We start from the raw sequence: 20,915 nt of genomic DNA, 5'->3' as shown, positions 1-20,915 counted from the left end.
CAGATTTCATTGCTTACAAAACAGAGGCACCAGACCGCTGGGACTCCTTTTAGAGAGAAAGAACATATTGAATCCACGATAACAAGCTGATGCCAGAGAACACTTTGGGCCCAAAGAACTGATATGTGCTGCCAATAAAAGAGGGATGAGTCTGGTGATTAAAGCTACTCTCCATGTCCTGCATAAATGTCACACAGAACCTGAATGCTGCTATATTCCAACTGAACAAAGGTGGCTGGCTTACCTCCAATAAGCAGATAGTTATTAAAACAAGGAGAGATGCAGCCCCATATGCACTGAATGAAAGTAAGATTTCTGTGCCAGATGCCAAACCTACGCCAGCGGTAAAATAAGAGGGATGAAACTGATACTGTTCAATGGAGATATTTGCATATATGTCATCTTGTAGTCACCAGGGTGAAACTGATTCCCCTTTTCAATCTTGGCAGACAGCTACATTAGGATCAAACCAAGGAATCAAGGGCCTCATTGTGATGAAGGAAAATGTAGAATTTAAAGTCTGGCACAGCTAAGCCAACGATGAAACTCTCCCAGTGGACCAGTATAGACTTTACTTTGATCCAAATGTATATTTTGAAAATGCTTCAAAAAGTTCATAGAGGACGCAGAGAGTTTTTAATGTCATGCAGAAGTTCAGGGCTTCATTATAGGATGAGTATCCGGGCAGAGAGAGAGAGAGAGAGAGAGAGAGAGAGAGAGAGAGAAGGTCAAATCTAAACTTTAAGATGTTTTAAAGGTCAGTGTGTAGCATTTAGTGGCATCTGTGAGGTTGCAGATTGCAACCAAATAGCTTGCATCACTCCCCTTTAAAACGTACAAGTTAGCCTTGAAAAACGCGAAAGGTCCTCTTGAAAGCCAGTGTTTGCTTTGACTGTTCTGAGCTACTGTCGAAACATGACGGCTCAAAATAACACACTAGAGGAACTCAAAGGAGGTCGAGGAGGAGCCGCTTCCTCTGTAGATATAACAAGCTCATTCTAAGGTAACAAAACACAATGATTCTTATTTTTTATACACTATTGAAATCATAGTTATGAATATGATATTTCATTTTCAGTAACATTTTGCCAATAGACCACCCTAAATCTTACACACTGGACCTTAGAGTTAAAATTCTGAAATAAATGTATAAAAAGGTGGCTCAGGTGGTCGACCTTAGAAGATTATTGACTTTAGAAGTTTATTGAATTAAGTGAGCTAAAGACTAAAGGATCAAAGCTTTAAAGGACCCCATAGTGAAATAACCCAAAGGCACAAAACAAAGACAAACAGATTGTCTGACAAAATCAATGCCAGTGGGAATAAGGGAGTTTGATCAGACAAATTTTTACATAGATTAAGGCGGCAGCTGGGAGATAATGTAGCTGTGTATATATGCTGTACAGCTACAGTTCAGTTATAGCTATAGCTGGTTCTCTAAGTGTGATGTGACTAAAATGTAATTGAGTCAATATTAAAGACTCCTTAAAGACCAAAGATGAGTTTTAAGTCAGAATTCACATTGACAGGCTAACATTGTTCCAGCTAACACATGATACCAGCAAGTAGAATGTTTAGTTGCTGGGGATTATGCCTTTCTCTGCAGTTTCTCTAGTCAGACTCACTCTCAGTGAGACGTGTCAGGTCCGCTGCACTGTGAAATATGTCCCATTTTACTTTGAAAACTTATCTCATTTGTACAGAATGCAGGGAAGTAGGATTGGACGTTGTCATCAATCAGATCTAGTAGATGGATTATCGGCTAATTGCTTCTTCTTGATTATAGCTCAGCTGCACCAACTAAAACATAACATATTTTAAAAAGCTACAAAAACACCTTCACTTTTGGAAACGCAAGATCTGAACATTCATCCATAAGTTGTGTGTCTTCTAGAAAAGGATGTAAATAGATAGATATTGCTGTGTTTACTCTACTACCTTCAGCTTTCTGTTAAATATACGTTGCTTTATTTATCTCAGCATCTTGAGAAATCAGTTCAGTTTAGTCTTCATGTTATCAAGTTGCTGGGATGGTTTCAGTATTAACACAAATGTTGGTTAATTCAGACAGTTTCATGGTCCTATATGAGGCAGAATTTTTGGCTTTAAGATAACTGAGTATACCCATATCCACATAATTTATGATGATGATAATACTAATAATAATCCAGTCCTATATCCAGGAAGTCTGACGTGACTAAAGTACAAGAATAAATAACTTGGTAAACAGAATTTTTCACTAGAATCCTTTTGGCACAGTCATACATTTTCTGTAGGTATCATCATAGTAGCAGAACATTTAATTGGATGCTATAGCAGAGATATTTTGTAGTCTACCCTCTCTGCAATATTTCCAGTTGATGGATTATTTGAATTCAAACACATTAATTTATTGTCTGCTCTGTTTATCAGGGGGAGTGACACGAATGAGCCTTGTAAACAAACTGATTGACCAATTTAAATAGTCATTCCTCCAATCAAGGCAAATTCAGCCTCCTCGTTAATGGCTCTGAGTCACAGCTTCTAAGTAGCTCCTGAGGCTCTTTATTTTCTGCCGGCAAATTCCGGCTCCGATCAGAGCTGTCATTTCTTTCGTGCATTGTGTTTCATGTCTCCATTTCGGTTTGAAGAGTCCAACAGCTTGGGTGAATCTGGCAGCCTGTCAGGATACACAATGGAGATCTCAAAATGCCATTTAAAATGCTGATATTTAAGAAGTGTCTGGTTCACCCAATTTTTAGATATTTAACCCCCCGCTTCTGCCTTCTTTATCTGTTTGTCTGTCTGTCTGTCTTTAATAGGTCAACTTGGTTTTGGATGACGGCCGGTCTCTGGGTTTGATGATTCGGGGGGGAGAAGAATATGCTTTGGGTATTTACATCACCGGAGTGGACCAGGGCTCAGCAGCAGAGTGTGGAGGACTCAAGGTATCACTTCAATATTTTACTTACTGTCACACACACTGTACACACACTTATATATTTTAAGAAAGAATTTAATTAGTTTAGTTTTGGTGACTAGATAGCAGTACAATATTTATATATCCAAATTTTGTGACACCGTATGTGCTGGACAAAGAACTGCTCATTGTTTATAACTTAAAGTTGATGACCATAAATGGAAACATAAATGATTAGCGCATGACTCAATGGCTAAATAATGGAGTTAAATATTTTTTCCATAAACAAATCCTATAGCAACATCTTAGCAACTACTTAGCAAGCAAGTCAAAAGCCTAGGAAACCACTGAGTCATGTATAGAACCCCTTTTGAACCCCATCAAAGCCACCACCTCCTTAGCCACCATTCACTAATGCTCAAGTACTTGACTAGTACAATCTTAGCAACTATTCAGCCAAAAAGTTAAAGCCAAAAGAGTTAAAATAATTTTATCATTTGTGCTTAAAAAGCTTTATTTTTTGACCTAAAGGCACATTTCTCTGCTGTTGGAAGCAAACACAGCATTTTGTGTGCCAGCTCTTAACCCACTAACAGAGGGCTAATTCTGTATACAGGGGCTTTCACTCCAGACAGAGGAAGTTTGCGGCTTGTGTGTCACACCTCGTTTTACTGGCTTGCAGAGGCGACCAGCTCTAAACACTTGGCACCTCCAAATGTATTCTCTCTGGACAGCTCTCTGACAAGACAATTATGAAAATAGTGTTGACCATTGAACTAATTAATTGATTAACTTTTCATTTTAGCTGTACTCAGTAACTTCTTTAAACTTCTTTTGAACAAATTAATTGCAAATCATTAACACTAGATATGGACTTTCATGTGCAGCTTAATCGTCTTCAGAACATGTAACCTTTGTAGGTACAAGTGATTGTCAAGTTTAACATGCTTCATTTTTATTTTAAGAAAGCAAGCATTGATTCCTATGAGGAAAGACATTTCTTTTACCTGCTGTCTTTACAAGGATGTCAGAGCACAGGGTCAGGTCCAAAGCAGCCGGTGAGGATTTAATGACATACATTAAAGGTGCAGAACAGCCATCGGGGATCACGGTGTGTCAGCACTGGGCCTGTCTATGATTAGACCTCTCGAACCTGTGGGGCAGCCACTGTCCTCTGTTGGATCAGCTTTGCTCTTTATATCTACTGGTCGTCGTGTCTATATTGCAGACACCAATGAACCAGCAGTGACATTACCTTTTAAAAGTTTCTTTCAATGATTCTGACACAGAGACATGACAACACAGGATGAGTTATTCCAATATGCCACTTTCTTTACTTTAAAAATGGAAGTTTCTGACTGCTTTAGGCTATTCTCTGTCAACCTGCTGTTCCTATTCTTCTTCTTCTGCTTCTTCTTCTTCTTCAGCATATGGGCTATCAAAAATAATTGCTTTAAGGTTTTTGAACAATTTGAAAATAACATATGGTATTCGAATATTTTGTGCTGCGGCTGCAGGCAGTTGGCAATGGAGACATGAATTAATGAATGATAAGGAGACAATAGAATCTGTTTCAGTGTCACAAACATACAACGTGGGGCACTGTAAGTAATTTAAACTTGTGGGTGTTGAGAGAAACTCTGTATAAGGTGCTGCGGCCTCCTCGGCCACCTGTACTTCTATCTTCGCATCTGTGAATGCACTGAATATGTAGTTTGTTCATAGTTGTTTGAAAATGCAGGACAGATGTATCATACCAGATGCAAACCGTGTACACGCTGATCTTTTCATTTTCAGGTAGATAAATATCTATCCTTTGAGTGCACAGCTTTGGTTGCTTTGCTTACAGATGTGTGTTTGTCACAGTGACATGGCAACAGAAGGAGAGTTAGGATGGACGTCTCCTCCCCTGAGCCCTTCATCTCATGCCTGTTAGTGATCAGCCTGTCAACCAGCCAATTACACAGACTCAGCATAGCATCTCGGTGTGGAGTGTTGTTCTCAGCTAGAGAGGCTTTTTAATAAAAAGAGGTTAAAGAAAAGACAGGAGGTAGAAAAGGCTTTAATATCCTGTGATGTGACATGTGCTTTTTTTTATGTTCCCGGTTTCCCCCTCAAGTTCTTTTCTGTATTTTCACATGAACTACTTAATTCTGCTTCCTGTGCTGTGATGTGCATTTTAAAGAATGTGTTTTGGAAACTGTCAAGTTTTCAGAGCTGGATTTTTTATTTTGTCCCAATTTTCCCCCCTTCTCTCTGTTTTTCTGCTCAGCAGCTTACTACTGAGCTTGAATTTCATCATTTAGATACATGGATACATGACAGTATAACCTCCACTGCAAGCAAGCACATTCATGTTTGAGCATAGGTTTCAGTGAAAGAAACAAAACACATTTCCCTGACTGGTGTTGATTTCAAGTGATGCTACAGTAGACACCTGGCTTTACCCACAGGGCCAAATGCCAGGCTCTGTCTCAGCAGAGTGAGGGGGAGGTCGAGAAAGAGTAAGAGAAGGAGAGAGTGCACAGCCATAGGCAACCTCCCACAGTCAGGCAGAGGCACAGTTTGCATTGTGTGTGCACACAGTCACTCAGGTAGGCAGGAGATAGGCGAGACATACAGATCTCTAAAATAAATCTCAGGTCATGGTATTTAAAAATACTGAGCTGAACTAGCCATCAGGAACACATCATTAAAATGAAAATCGAACATACCTGTAGAACATATTATTTCTCCAAGGAGATAATTATTATGTATAACCACCCCTATTGGCATCGGTAGCATAGTCACTGGTACCACTTGTTAGTGCCACAGGCAATGTCATTAAAATATCTGCTCTGTAAATAAAAGTCCTTCAGGATATTTAGAAAATAAATCCACTAGGATTTATATTGAGTGTGTGAATCTAAGCAAGACCGAAAGAAATTCTATCTAGCCATGACAGGTCCACTGAAAATGGCTGCTTTTGTAAACCTGGCGATGTCACACCAAGTCTGAAACTAACTTAAAGCCCATAATCCACATTAATGCATTCTAACTTTTTACACCAGGGACTCTGTTGCTTGGGCACATTTGTTTTGGACACATGACATGAACAATAACTACATAGTAATCAGATTTTTTTTTTCTGACCTGTAAAGGCCTTACATACACCTTATAGACATGTAAATGTGGAGAGATGGTGGAGTGATGGGCAGCCATGTGGCAGTGCCCTGGGAGCATTTAGTGGTTTAGTACCTTGATGAAGAGCATCTGCAGTGCCCAGGAGGTGAACTGGCACCTCTCCAGCTACCAGTCCATGCCCCATACTTTGGTCTATGATGGACTTAAACCAGCTCAGTCCCTACAGATTGAGATACTGCCCCCCTGCAGCCCCACTTCTGTGGTCAAATGCAGTTAGTCGATTGCAATGACGTTTTGGTCCTCAAATTAAGCTGCCAGGTTGCCTTGTTGGAATCTAGAGAGCAAAAACAACTGTTTACCCAGCTGTAAATGTTTTAAATAAAAACTTCATTTTTAGAAAATGTGTAAAACATTAAAGTTAACATTGATTTATTCATGCCCTGTTGTCGGTGTTTCTATATCTGTGCCAGGAAATGGCACCACTGTTAACATTTGGATGACGAGCCTCCTGCTGTCTCTAGAGACCGGGGTTCAACTCCCAGCAGGCAGGGAAGCTGCACTGCTCTCAGATGAAATGCATCATCTCTTAAAAGGACATCAGCTCGTGTGTAACAGGGTGATTCATAGTGTTTGATCATCTTAAACTGCCTGTACCACTTGTGCACAGAAGGATCCCTGTGTGGTCATGATGCTACAAGCTGTCTAACAACTTCCTTCACATTAGCCTAATTCTGCCAGAGTGTGGTTGTACCAGCAACCTTACCGGTCAGAGTCATGTCTCAGAGGGATGTATAAGAGAATATATACACTTTTCCGAAGGAAAGTCCTCCTCATCCTTTTTAGGCCTTTAATGAGACTTTTTGGCACTGTGAGTAATTACTTTCAGAATCACCAACAGTACAGATAATCGATTCAGACACTTATCAACCAAATTATATTCACTGGTTCCAGCTTCTCCCATCTTCTTTTATGTTATATACAGTATGTATGTTTTGACAAGTGTATGTCACCTGGTGATACTGACAAATCAAGACATTGATTTTATCGCACACTTTATTGACAATTAAAGGGGAATGCAATCTGTACATTTTTCCAAATGTCATTTTATTTAGAAATACAATGACACATCCTGAAATGTTTGTAACTGAGCTTGATGAGTAGGTGGACTGACTCTGCAGTCATCTATATGTGCATAAGAATGTAAGCTGCCATTAAACTTGTACACGTTGATATTTGTATTTCAAAGCATGGCCTTTTACTTTGAGACATCTAACATCTATAAAACATCAGCAAAAGATGGGCAGCCAGGTTTTTGGCATTTCCAGTACACCCCCATAGCTTAGCTTTATTCTTATTTGTTAAAGTGATCTTGTGTGGAGTTTGATTGATGTAGTGATAATAGTTGAGTGTATTAGCATCATGAAGGAATTTGGTAATTTCTAAAAACCTGTGGGCAGTATTCAATAGCCAGTTTTATCCACACCCACCAAGAGGCCCAATGAAATGGAAACTGAAATGAAAATTCAACCTGGGAACTTATTTTCTCATAGTATTGTGTCTAAGTGATGAATGGGGACGATTTTTGAAATGGATTCAATATTGAACAGACAGAAATGCAGCCACAAAATGCACTGCAATGTAATTCTTATGGGCAATTGCATGCAAATCATGTTACATGACACAAACTATGTTTAATCCATAAATTAAATTTTGCTGTTTTTTTTTTTTAAACCTACAGTATTCAGACCACATAATATTGTTATTAAGGGCAGGAAATAATTCATAAAATATAGAGTTCCTATTGAGTTGAGAATCTGTGTGGCGCTTACTTGAAGAGACATTGACCTTCACTTTTCACTTTTAGTCTTTTAAATTAAATGATGGAAAATATGTTTTAAAAAATGCTATTACAACTAATTTAGATTGATATCAGTGAGTGGGTTATATAAGTTGTAGAATATTTCTCACATAGTGAGTCCCATTTTGAATTCCCTCTGTGCTACAGTCTACAAGGTACTAAGCTACTGCAGAGAAGCTTTTTTCCCCGTCTTGTCAGATATCTTTTTTCAGTCACTGGCTTTGGCAGGTTTGCCAATATGAAGCAGAGAAGGATGCACATCTAAAGCTGAACCTAAACTTGCATTTAGTCTGTTGTTTGTAGTTAACTGAATAATTTATTATCTTGGATTTGAACCAGATTCTCAGATCTTTCAGAAAAAACAAAGGTAGGGGAGTAAAGAAATATAGAGTTTGTATGGTTCTGTGAAAATAACAGCAAAAAGATGGTGTGTTTGTGACTAATGACAGCTTACTTCAGGTTACTTAACTGTGTCACATATATCTTCTGGGTCAGAGATATGATAGAATATCAAAGTAACTTTATATAGGGCTTAAAATGAACTGGTGCTCCAATTATTCATAATTCACCGGGCATACTTTTCTATACAGTGTTTATAAACAATATTACTCTCTGCACTACGGAAATCTGTTATCTTGTTTTGAATGTTTCCTCTCATCCTGTTATGTTTGAGTTTATCTTACTGTTTTCTTTATGGCCCATCCTCCAGCTGAACATATTTTTAGACTATTTGTGGTTCGTCTTATGGTTTTAACAACAAGCTCTCAAATGTAAAACTTTTATATTTGGAATAAATCTTTATTTTTATATTGAAAGACAAGAGATCGTTGAGTAACCCAAGACAGTATTTGGTGAACCAGAACTTTGATATTATAAATACTAAAGAATCTATAATTGTGATTCATTCAGCTTTAGTATAAACCATTTTTTCCCTAAGTTTTTCCAAGCACAAAAAGAGCCGAGCAGCTGAATTTAAATGCCTGTTATGTGATAAGTCAGAGGGATCCATTGTGCATTCCAAATAGTGTCACAAACATCCTCAGGGCACTCGTACAAACTAAAGACGTCTCTGATTGTCAGCACTCAGCAGGAGAAGAGGTTTTCTCATCACTGTCTACGACGCCGCTGCTTACATTCGGCTCCTTACCCTGCAGCACACTGTCTTCACTGTCTGTGTCTATACGCTAGGTTTTCATCTGGCCTGTGTGACAATGATGGATGACTTATATCACTTCTAGGGTTCTACAATAATCACACCACCAAAGTATCACCTTCTCGTCCTTCAGTCTTAGAGAAAATGAAACCTCGGTTGCGTAAATGTTACTACACGGCTTTGCTCTCCTGCCACCTCTTCTTTTGATGGTCATAAAAACCTTTGCTGTTACATTTTTGACAGGTGTTTAGCATTAATGTGGCTTTGCAGCCAAAAGCAACTTTGATTTCAAAACAAATTGAGAAAATGGGTCTACATGCAAATGTGTGTGTAAAAGCATTTGAATATACTGTATGTGTGTAAGTTTGGATTTTGTCTCATTACCAAACTTCCCCATATTGCATCTCAGCCCACTCACTGCAATCTAAAGGAGGAGAAAGGTCAGCCCTGCCCAGTGCCCTTCTATTGACATCTGCCTGATTTGGTTTAATCTAATTAAAGCTGAGAAAAAAAGGGCATGCCTACTGTGATGTCAACACATGAAGGTAACACTGGATACTCTTTAAATTCTTTAAGACGTATTTAACAACTTCTGTTTCCTTTTGTGGTACATTCATCAAGCATATGGTAAACTCATAAATAAGGAGATTTAGCTCAAGTCAGCAAGTTAGAATAAATGTGTTCAGCCACTTTTTTATTATTCATTACAAACACATGCACAAAAGCTGTATATACACATAGGTCACATCTAAGTGAATAAAGAGAGTGCCAAACACGTAGATGGATTAAAGCCATATATTTTCAATTTGCACAGGGGTGATTTTCCATCCTCTCCAATGATAGAGCAATCCTGCTGAAAGAGCACAAAACAAATCAGTACTTGGCAAGAAACAAGGTTCAGGTGTGTGTGTGTGTTTCTCTCTAACTATAATACATAGCCTAAATTATTTTGTTTTAGTCTTCTAGACAAGGAAGACGTATTATTGCAACAAAATGAATTTTAACTGCTGACTGTGTAAAAGTTCAGCTCTTGTGTGACCAATGATTCTACTGATTGTCTGAACTTTTGGCACAGTACAGGATACTGAAGTGAAATTGAAATCTCATGTCATTTTCTTGCCACAATCAGAAAAAATAATGCTTGGAGCTCCTCAGGGATTGATTTTAGATCCCATCTTTTTTTGATTCAGTTATCCCTTTTGGCCATATTATGCATACATTGACCCCCAAATAATTCAACCAAGCCATTGTTGATGAATCCTTGATTATATGGGTTTGTTGTAGAAATTAATTAATTAAAAATCAGGGCAAACTTGGTCTAATACTACCTGGGGATTTAAAACTTTAGACTCTTTCAGCTAATGAAAAGATGTCAGAGACTAAAGAATCCCATTTGATCATATGTGATGCTGACCAGCCTTTGATGTTAAAAAGAGTTGTTCACTTTATTTTTTACTCTGTCAAAAAGTATTTTCAAACTCATCCAGCATGTTAAGCTACTGAAAGGGTCAGGAGAGAATTCAGTTTGATTCACTTTACTTCCAGTTCACAGAAAAAGATAAAAGGGTATAAAATAGAATAAAATAAATAGCAGCTCCTGGGGCAGTCCTGGTGGCTTTTTTCTTTATAGGTTTGAAATTCACCTGGATTCTTTTGTTGCTTTGTTACCTTTCTTCCCACCTATCTTGTCTGCGTCTTTTCACTGTGAGCAATCTAATGAAACAGAAATGCCATAAAAGTATAATATTTAAAGGAGCATGTCTTCATAAATGGTATGGTAAGCTCTTACTTTTTGATCTCTGCCAACTCCTAAGGGAAATATCTGGCTGCTAAATGCTCCACTGTGTTTACAATGTTTTACAAGCTAGTCACCAACTTTATCTGTTTAGTGATGAGCAGGTTTTTTTGTTTTTTTTTACTGAAGACAGCATCCTACTGCAATTAAAAACTAAAAGCTGAGCTGAAACAGTAAGGTTTGGTATAACCGAAAATAGATAATAGATAATAAAATTAGACATTAAACAAAAGCAACAAAAGATTGAAGATTTTAGTTTTCAACTGACTGTTTATCTTTCAAGTTGTGACTTCTCAAATCCCTAAATAAGGATTATTTCACAAACATGTAAAATGTAATAATTACAGCAGTTTTAAACAGTCAATTAATGACTAAGAGTTGGTAGAAGTCTTACTGAATGAGGGTAGAGAAAACTAAATGCAATTTAGGTTGAATGTAAGTCAACAACTGAAATAGCAACCTGTGCTGCGTTTTTGTTCATCTCATCACATTTACCTCAGCAGCTCCCTTGTTTTGTACATGTGCACTTCATTCTTTGACGAAAGGAGGTGAAAGCTGACGTACAAACAGCGGCAAGGCACTGCAGTGTAGACATTCAGGTTTTGAACAAACGTGGATCATCTCTTCCAGTGAAAAAAAAATGGAACGTGGTTTCTCAGAACTACACTTGTGAGAAACATTGAGCACATAAACATAAATATGTGTGACATTTTGTTGAACTCCAACTTCATTTTAGTGTTTTAATATCACTTTTGACATCTGCAAATGTCAAAATTGATCACAGTGTTTGGTTACCACACGACAGGCAGTGGTAACAGAAATTCTCTGTCTTGGTGTAGCTGATAAAGGGATTACAAACATAATTTGTTTTTATAGTTAATGAGTAGTAGAGCAAATGAAGAAAAGAAAAATATGTGAACAGTATTACAGAGTAGAGGAAAAAACATTACAACAGGATTTGTCTGAAATTACATGTCAAATAGTTGCTGATAAGAACAACTTAGATTAATGTAATGTTGCCAGAGTCGAGGAGGGAATTTATTGTCCCTTGAGGGGAACTTTTCTTAACTTGGTGCTACTGCTGTTGAAGGAAATATCAAAACAGGATTTAGCAGACCTAGACTGAAATATTAAAATCCAGGAGAACAAACAGCAGCATCAGTACAGACAGAGACACAGTGCAATGCTAACATTTTATGCTTTTATGCCATGAATTCCTTTTTATGTCAATAAATTGAGGCTTAAAATAAGTACAGCTAAAATAATAAACACTGTTAAATCCATGGTCAGTCCTTTGTATTCATTTGCTAAACATCCCAATGAAATAATATATACCATTGCTTCTGACATACAGTAACCAAGCAGACACAATGCAGGTCTTTTAATCATGCATCTGGGTCAAGTACAAATGCTAAACAAAAGAAGAGACATGCACATAAAAAAGAACATATGTAAATGCAATTCAGAGAATCATTTGTATATAAATACAAAATTGTGTACTTGTTGTGAATGATGGACAATAATCACCCAGGAATACAAAATAAAGCACATAATAACATCCATGCTACATTAGATGACATAGATAAATAGATACATGGCAGTAATATTACCTGGCATTGTGCCAAACAATAAATAATGCTAATATAATCCCAGGTAAAGAGAACAGACACAGACACAAGTGTTTGCGCACTGGCCTCCTCCAAGGACAGGCATTAGCAATGAGCTGACATTAGCTAAAAATAATTTAAAGCAACGCAACAGGCAATTGCTTGCACTGTCCTTGTGTCCGTATGTACCCTTGAAAAAGAAACAATCATAAACTGATCTTCACGCCATAAAAATATGCTGATTGCCACAATGCATATGTTAAATATCATTGCTCCAGTAATATGTCAAAGCTGCAGGTACACATTGTACAGTAAGAGCTGTGCATTCATGTGTCTGTTGTGTGGAGTGGAAATGGGCTCTGCATTAGACTATTTCTCGCTGCACAGCTGGAAAGCACTTTAAAGTAAAGCAAGCCATTTATTTCTACTTATTATAGATATGTGACTGTGTGCCCACACCAGTAGAAAAACCCCACTGTGCTGGAGGAAAAGAAAAGGCAGTTCGTTGTTTCCCACTTTAATAAACATGAGATTTAAATACGAGTGCACCCACTGTGGACCACACAGACAACAGAAAAGTGTGATTGCTACCCAGAGGCTCATTGATCAAAGTCCAGCCCGTTGACAGGCACCTGGGCTTCCTCATTTTCCCAAATCGCCAGGGACCATTTAGTAGTAAATAACAACTGCTATTCTTCACAGAAAAAACATGTCAGTTTGCCCACTTTCTTTTTCTTAGTGTTTAAAGCTTTTTATTTAAATTTTTGGCTTTGTTCTAAAGTGTTTGTACTTAGCAACACAACACAACACAGCAAGGCAGCTTTATAGTGATTAGTTATAGTTATTAAAGTTAACAAAGAAAAAATAAAGAAAAAGAAAGAAAAAATAAATAAAAAGGAGAAGTAAGGAAAAATAAGCAGTTGCCCTGTCAGAAAATGAAACTACACTTTTCATGGTTAATTCACTGGGCAGGCAGTATTGTTGAACTAATTTCATAGTTTGGTTCCGTATGCTTGGTTTAAACGGCTCAACACAGTGCTAACTTCAAACTGTTAGTGCAAAATGTTGCTTAGCTCACTGCAAAACTTCGTCTGTCAGGCTCACCCACTATCTTCTCCACGTCGAGAAAGTAATTGCTGTCCTTCAAACATGACCTAAAAATTATGTAAATGTATACAACTAATTTACACTGATAGACAGGAAATATAATTACTGTCTAGATTAGGATCAGTGGCAAAGTTTTGTTTCAGTTTAGGAAGTGTAACTTTCTTATTTTCATGGAGAACTCATAAGTAGGCAGGGTGGGGCACCTATAATCGACCTATAATGACACTGTTAGCTGCCAGAAGCAGATAGAGGGAGTTTTCTACACAACTTTGTTCCTTTATATTCTCTCACCCTCTAGCCACACACTCACACACACACCTGCCCTGAATGGTATGAACACACACTCACTGCCTGTTCCATCACATTTAGAGTCAGGCTAAGGAAGTGAGCAGGAATACAGCTCATCTGTTACTCTGTGATGTGGCTCCTGCAGAGTTCTCTCCACATTATCGGTCGCCCCACTGAGCCAAATACTAGTAATTGCATTGTATCTGCTGGCACAGACTACAGAGTCATAGCAACTGCTTGTCATGCAAATGGCACAGGAGCAAATGGGAACAGCTCTGTGGATTGTAAGAAGGTGCATATCATAAATGTAAACTACACCATTTCTGTGGAAGTGACTGCTGCTAACGGTTCTCTGATGGTCATGTTTGACAGTTGAACAGTAATACACACACACACATCTCACATCGCAATATCCAATAACACAGATGGAATAACTGCCTACCCGATTCCATTTTTCTTCTCTGTGGTCAATTTTTGGACAGTGCACTGTAGTAACACATAAGTCTTTATGTTGTATGTCTCTTCAAGGAATCAAAATATGCACATAAGTGTCTTTTCTCATTTAGAACACAAACATGCCATTTTGTATATCTATAATATATGTATGTATATTTTTCTTAAAATAAGTGAATTATTTTGGCAAGATTGCCATACCCCTGACAAAATGCTAAAAACCTCTTCTTCCAGATGGTCAAAAACACCTGTGGTACAAACAATAACGCCCCCTTCATGCTCTGAGCTCACAGTCCAGGCAGAGCGGCGAACAAACAAAGCTACTATTAGCTAACAGCAGTTTCAAATCTCAGAGAGTTGAGGTGGAGCATGTGCAAGATGGATGATGACGAATCAAACTGAAAATTAGAAAACATTTTGCCCATTAAATATGATCCAGTTTCACCAAAATCAAAGTTAAATAGTTGGTTGTGTACGTCTCGCAGGTCATCATATCTGAAGCACAAAGTTACATACAGTAATGCAAAAACAGACGAACAGGGCGCAGAGTGGGAATGACATCATTCACCTCATTACATTTCAGTGTAGCACTGAAATGATTTAAAATCTGTGATATCATAGTAGTAAGTTATACAGTACTGTTATAGTGATAAAAGAAAGTTTGAAGTTACTATCAAAGCAAGTGTTTCGCAGAAGAAAGTCAGTTTTATTATTGCATTAAATACAGGACTCCTACACTTTGTTATGCAAGTACATATAAATGGAAATTATGTTCACCTGTACTTTCATTTACATAAAGGAAAAGCTATTAATACATTATAATAAGAAAAAGACTGAGAATAAGTGAAAGAAGTGAAAAAAATAAAACTTCTTTTAATTGCAAATCAACTTGTATCCAGTACTTTAAACTATTAAACTATAAAATTATTAAAATGATATCGGCTTGATCTAAGTATTGATATTGTTGTTTTTACTGTATTTCCCTTATTTTATTTCCTTACTTTAACCTGTTTAATATAATAAAGCACCTAAATTATTTATAATTACCTGAAGTGTTTCTCTGTAAGATTAAATATGTGTGACTAATTAAGCAACAATCAAAGTTAAAGTTTGAAAAAAGAAAATTCATAAGTGTTCACAGAACGCTTTGCATTTGATAACGAAAAACAATAACTAAAAAACAATAACAAACATCTGAGTTTGATTTCACTTGTGATATTGTTCAATTCTAAATGATTTGTAATCTTACACCACCTGTTTCCTACAGAGCTCTGTCCACTTCAAACCACAACCCAACAGAGAAATCTCCAAATAATCAGACAGAAATGAGTGCATTCATTTGGAGCTCCATCACTCACAGTGAGGAGCTGCTTAAGAAAATTGATTTTCCGGGCCTAAATTAACCTCAACAGATGTTTCCAGAAAGCTCATATTTCTTACCGAATGAGATTAAACTGATAGTTATAACTGACCCACATTTGAGGTAGAAGTCGCTGTCGCCCCACTGTGTTGTTCTGCGCAGAGAGAAACCATGAAATCTTCTCAGCACAATCCTTTGTCATGCAGAGCAATAACTGTGGCTGAACTGAGCTTTCAGGAGCACCGAACTCACAGTTCAACAGATCCTTCATCCTGCAGACGTGCCTTTCATTAAAACTACTGTAAGCCCAGAACTAAATGGTTAATAGTAACGATAGAGGTGATGTAGGTTGGCTGCTGGGTTTACACTGTTAAAGATGCTCGGTTTGAGGAAGCCTTAGGCCCTGACAGAAAGCGGCTTTCAGAACTCATGTAATTTACTCTAAAATAGAATATCCAACATAAATATGATATTTTTTTCATCTCTAAATAAACTGTCACACTGTTATTGATTCTGTTCAGTGCCTATTGTAGCTTTTTAAGCAGACAAAATAAGATTATCTTTGAGGAAAATATGACCTCCTTCGATTCTTCTCCGTCGAAATTTTTTTTTTCTTACAGTTTCAGAAACTAGTGATAAGGAAACAACAAAGGAACAAAGGAAATGAATTCCTTTAGATGTTTAAAAGGAGTCAGAGAAGGTGATCGGCATACTTTTCTGTGATCTTATTAGGTAAGATATAAACGACTGAAACTCTCATTAAAGTTGGTTGAGGGTGTTCAGTCATACTTAGAAAATGCATATTTAGCTAAAATCTAGATTTTATTCACAGCCATGAACTTTTCTGAACAAGTTGTGAGATGAGCCTGAGTTGTCAGAACTGAACACCAAGACCTCCTCAGTCACTGCTCTTTTTTCATGTCAAACAACTGTTTCCAGGCCTGTCTCCTCTCTGAACTGGGGAGAAAAGGTATTTCTCTAAGGCTTTGTGCTCATTTCAAGAAACTTTTGGGAGAGCAGTCTGACAGGTCTCCTGAGCAATGCAGAGAGAAAAGAAGTGTGTGTAGTTGGGTGTCCTCAAGAAAATATCATTATATATTATTAGAATAATAAGTCTTTAGTATTGTTTGCATTATTTTATGTAACTTTTCTACCATAAAATAACAGATTATAAACCATGTATATGTTACAATAGTGCCTCTGTCATTCCCACGCTGCACCATGTACATCTGTTCTTCCTCTATGTGACTGTGTGCTCTGGGTACAGGTATTTTTGGTGAAACTTGATCATAATTTATGGAAAAATGTTTTCTGTTGCTTTAAAGGCAAATGAAATTTGGGGGTGTTGTACTGACCTTCCTGTGAGACATTCAAAATCAGTTTTCAATCAATTTTATTAACTATGACATTGGTAATGGCATTGGTCTTGCTTACATTAGTTTTTCCAGGCAAATTGAAGCAAAGTTAAGAAAGTACAAAAATTTATGTCTGACTAAAATGCTCTTAATAAGACTCTACAGTCTGCAGCTTTAAGAAGTACTTGGGCACAGTGGGGATCACCAACGTCAATATGATTAATTCTCTGGAAACCATGAATGTCTGTACAAATTTTCATGGCAATCCATCCAATTGTTATTGAGATAATACAGTCTGGAAAGTAGTCAACCAACTGACTGACAGACCTTCCCTGGAACCATGCCGTTAGCAAGTCCCAAAATACACTTCCTCAGGGTGTCTAAACACAGTGAATACTGTGACTAGTGACACCTGAATATACTGTAATAGCATACACCAGAAATCACAGCTTTGGGGAATAGGAGCTGTTCTGACAAAGAAAACATCAGTAAATATTTGACTCACTCCCTGAAAAGAATCTAGAGCACCTTAATATGGAGATGTGGCAGTGACTTATAATGTGCCTTGACTACTGGTTACTGAGGGCATATCTGGGAAAATAAATCATTCAGTATTAAGGTTAATTCACCAGACCTAACAGTAGGGGTAAAAGTAAGCCGGTCCGGTCTGGTACTGCGTACCACTAAAAGATTCAGTGGCCGTACAAAAGCGGCTGCCTGCTATAAAGCCCTCATTCAGAAGCAGTCACGGCCGCACTCTGGCTCCGAAAATAGACCCACCAGCAATATGCAGTCTTAAAAACGACCTTGTCTGTTTAAAAATTCCCTTTAAGTCATTCCGAATAGTTTTCTGAACTGTCCGTGCTGTGTCAGTCCATGCTGGACGCAGCCTTGGCCGGGCATCTGCCTCTCCCCCTCCCCTCGGAGAGAGTCCGGTGGTCTCCTCTGCGCCCAGCCTTTAAACGTAACACACGTTTAACGTCTTTACGTTCGTATTTTAAAATGCATGAAGTGAGAGAGAGATGAAGGTTTTGGTAATAGTACCGGCAATAATTTAAAACTACTTTCACCCCTGCCTAACAGGTAATGCAAGCACTTTGATAATGTATTAATTGTCATTTATCCAGCAAAATTCTGCTTCCAGTTTTACAAATGAGGTTTGTGGCCGTTGTCTGTGTTTCTGTGTTGTATCATTGAAAACTGAATATCTTTAGGACTCAGACAGAACACTTTATTGACTTAACAAGGAACTGACCATTCAGAAACCAATCATTTGATCATTAATTAATAATTGTTGCAGCTGCAGCAAACCTTTCTACGCCTGATTATCAGTGGTCGCCAGTCCAGCACTTAAGAGCAGTTGTTGTCGAGTACCCGTCCTGCTTAAAAACCTCTGAAAGAAGACTCTGACTTGTTTTCACGACGAGCCATCTTCCTGTCAGCATGAATTCTTTGTTAAAACTTGATGTCAAGCATCAGAAAGAGTCCCTGCTGGTCTGACACACATGGTCTGACTTGCTTCCCACTGATCTGCGCTTTGGGCCACTATGATGCAGTTTAACAAATCAGTATGTGGTGGAGGGATTATTTGATGCAGTCTGGGTGTGTGTTGGGTCATTAGTATGCTCAGACAGGATCAGTCAGTCAGGCTTATACACTCAGATTTCACTCAGCTTGTGTCGCTGCACTGCACTTCACTGCTGTCAGAGTTGCATCATTAAGACGTTTTTCCTGCTTCTCGGATCAAGCTGTTTCGAACGAGGAGCAGTGGTGCAAAGTTTTAGGCAATTATCAACATATAACAAATGGTTTCATTTTCCTGTGGGTACTAAAACAATGGAGGAGCTAAATATTCAACACATCAACGTTTTTCAAAATATTTCAAATGCAGCTGACACAGGAAAAAAGTATTGAACACATTAAGAAAAGCCACTAAACTGGCAGATCCCAGATTGATTAGTTCTCCAGACTGTGCTAATTAGAATTCACTGGGTTAGTGCATGTTGGTAGGTTAGTACTTCATTTGTTACATAGTAATGGCACTGGTTATTGATGGATTTCTCAACTCCTAATGGTGCCTATAAGCACTCCAAATGGTGCCTATAATCATTTGGGGCCATTATCGACAAGCAGTTGTTGCTACACAACATTTGGAGAAGCTGGTAGATTGGCAAGCAAATGTAACATGGTCACTTTTTTGTTGAAGGTCAGTCAAGCAGAGTAAATGTATACAAAGTGTGCTCATTGCTCGTTGGGCATTGTTCTAGTTTGGTTTTTTTTGGGTCAAAATACAATCAAAATATAGGCTCTGAACTGAAATTACAAGGGGATATAGGTCTTATATAAATGTATTATAGCTGCATTTCCTGACACTACTTACTGTTTAGAGACTTAACCTTTAAAAAGGTCAAAGCAGACATGTGTGGCTGGTTCAATTCATTTATTCCTATGTATCATAAGTGATAAGTAATTCATAAAATAATAAGATGTTACTGAAAATAGAGACCTCAGAGGACTACAACTGGTTACAATCTGCTCTTTGGAGTGTGTTTGTCAGTTTGAAAAATGCGTTGACCTTTATAATAAAGCATCATAGCTGGAAGATCGTGGCCATGAATCAGTTCAGAGGAAAGCAATCAATATCAGCTGGGATTACTAGACTCTGCTGTATGAGGATGGACTGAACCTGTGTGTCCTGTGAACTTGGTCTGCATTACTCAAATGTGACGTAACACAAAATAAAGCATGATCAGTGGGGAGGTGTTATTGAAACAGCTGATGGCGGATGACTGGAGTGGGAAGAAGAAGGCAAAGGAGAAGGAATAATTAGAAGGAACAGAGTTTGCTGAAAGGAAAGGAGTGTCAAGATATAGCAGGGGAGGACAGAAGGGGTACAAGGGGAGGAAAAAGGCTGGAGGAAAGACATTAAACAGGAGGAAAGGAATCATTCATAATGAAAGGTAGGGTGCTAAAATAATAAATAAAAAAAAATCAAGGGAGACTTGTTAAAATCTGCAATGGGCAATATTAAGGTAGTTAAGTGAGCCAAGTGGTCTAATTAAAGTTTAATCATTTCTAGTGAAGGTCTCAAACTGAAGATAAATGCGTCTCCATGAATCCACCGCCTTTTCATTTTGGAAGAAGCCGCGTTTCATCTATGCGCTCTAATCTATAACAAGTTCTACCCATTTAAGAAGACAAAGGAATAAGCAGTTGGACGGAGTCGATATCTAATCTCTTCGCTGTCCTTCTGCCAAGGGACAGAAGCAATGGAGGAGATATCAGGAGAGCTGAAGTATGAGAGGTGGAGAGGAGAGACAGGCAGCCCACGCAGTCTTTCTCACTTTTTCGAGAGAAAAAAAACGTGCCTCTGAGAATTGAACAGGTTTAAATGCAGATGTGATTGAGATTTAATCGCTAGATCCACATTCAGAGCTGGTTAGGTCACCACATATTTAGTATTCTGTGAACATCCCTGACTGTCATGAGGAAGCATAGTCACCTCTGTAATAAGCTCCCAAACACTGTCTACTTGAGGTCATCCAGCAAGCACTGATTTGCAGTTCAAGAGACACCTAGATGCCTTGTGTTTTGTTTGTTTTTGGCATCTAGGTTGCACGTAACTATTCTTTAGAGTAAAATAGCATTGAATGAAGGGACCTATATTTATAATATAGTCATTAAAATGCTGTTGAAAGCAGTGTTATATGTAACATAGAGGTCTAAATAACGTTCAATTTTCAACTAAATGTAGCCCAAAAGACATCTTTTGACATGCAAATCACCACCAGTCTTTACTGAACAGGTACCATTTTCCCTTTCTTCTCAATGTGAGCCTTTTCATGTAGTTTTGTCTTTTTATGCAAATACTCACTGCAGTGCTCTTTTCTAGCTGTACTGTATCAGCAGGCACAATC

The 20,915-nt window shown here is 38.0% G+C and overlaps 1 protein-coding gene across 5 annotated transcripts in view; it reads left to right on the top strand.

The window, feature by feature from the left end:
* whrna (whirlin a) overlaps positions 1 to 20,915 on the top strand; it is a 129,662-nt gene that overhangs the window by 63,930 nt on the left and 44,817 nt on the right. For all 5 annotated transcript variants that reach the window (XM_027278670.1, XM_027278668.1, XM_027278669.1 and 2 more), the window contains one exon: positions 2,802 to 2,927. In XM_027278670.1, the coding sequence (XP_027134471.1) occupies positions 2,802 to 2,927 (126 nt within the window). The remainder of the gene's footprint in view (positions 1 to 2,801; positions 2,928 to 20,915) is intronic.

The sequence above is a fragment of the Larimichthys crocea genome, chromosome IV (genome assembly GCF_000972845.2).
Source record: "Larimichthys crocea isolate SSNF chromosome IV, L_crocea_2.0, whole genome shotgun sequence".
NCBI classification, from domain to species: Eukaryota; Metazoa; Chordata; class Actinopteri; family Sciaenidae; genus Larimichthys; species Larimichthys crocea.
The sequence above is the reverse complement of the archived record's forward strand: the minus strand, read 5'-3'. Positions and strand labels throughout refer to the sequence as shown.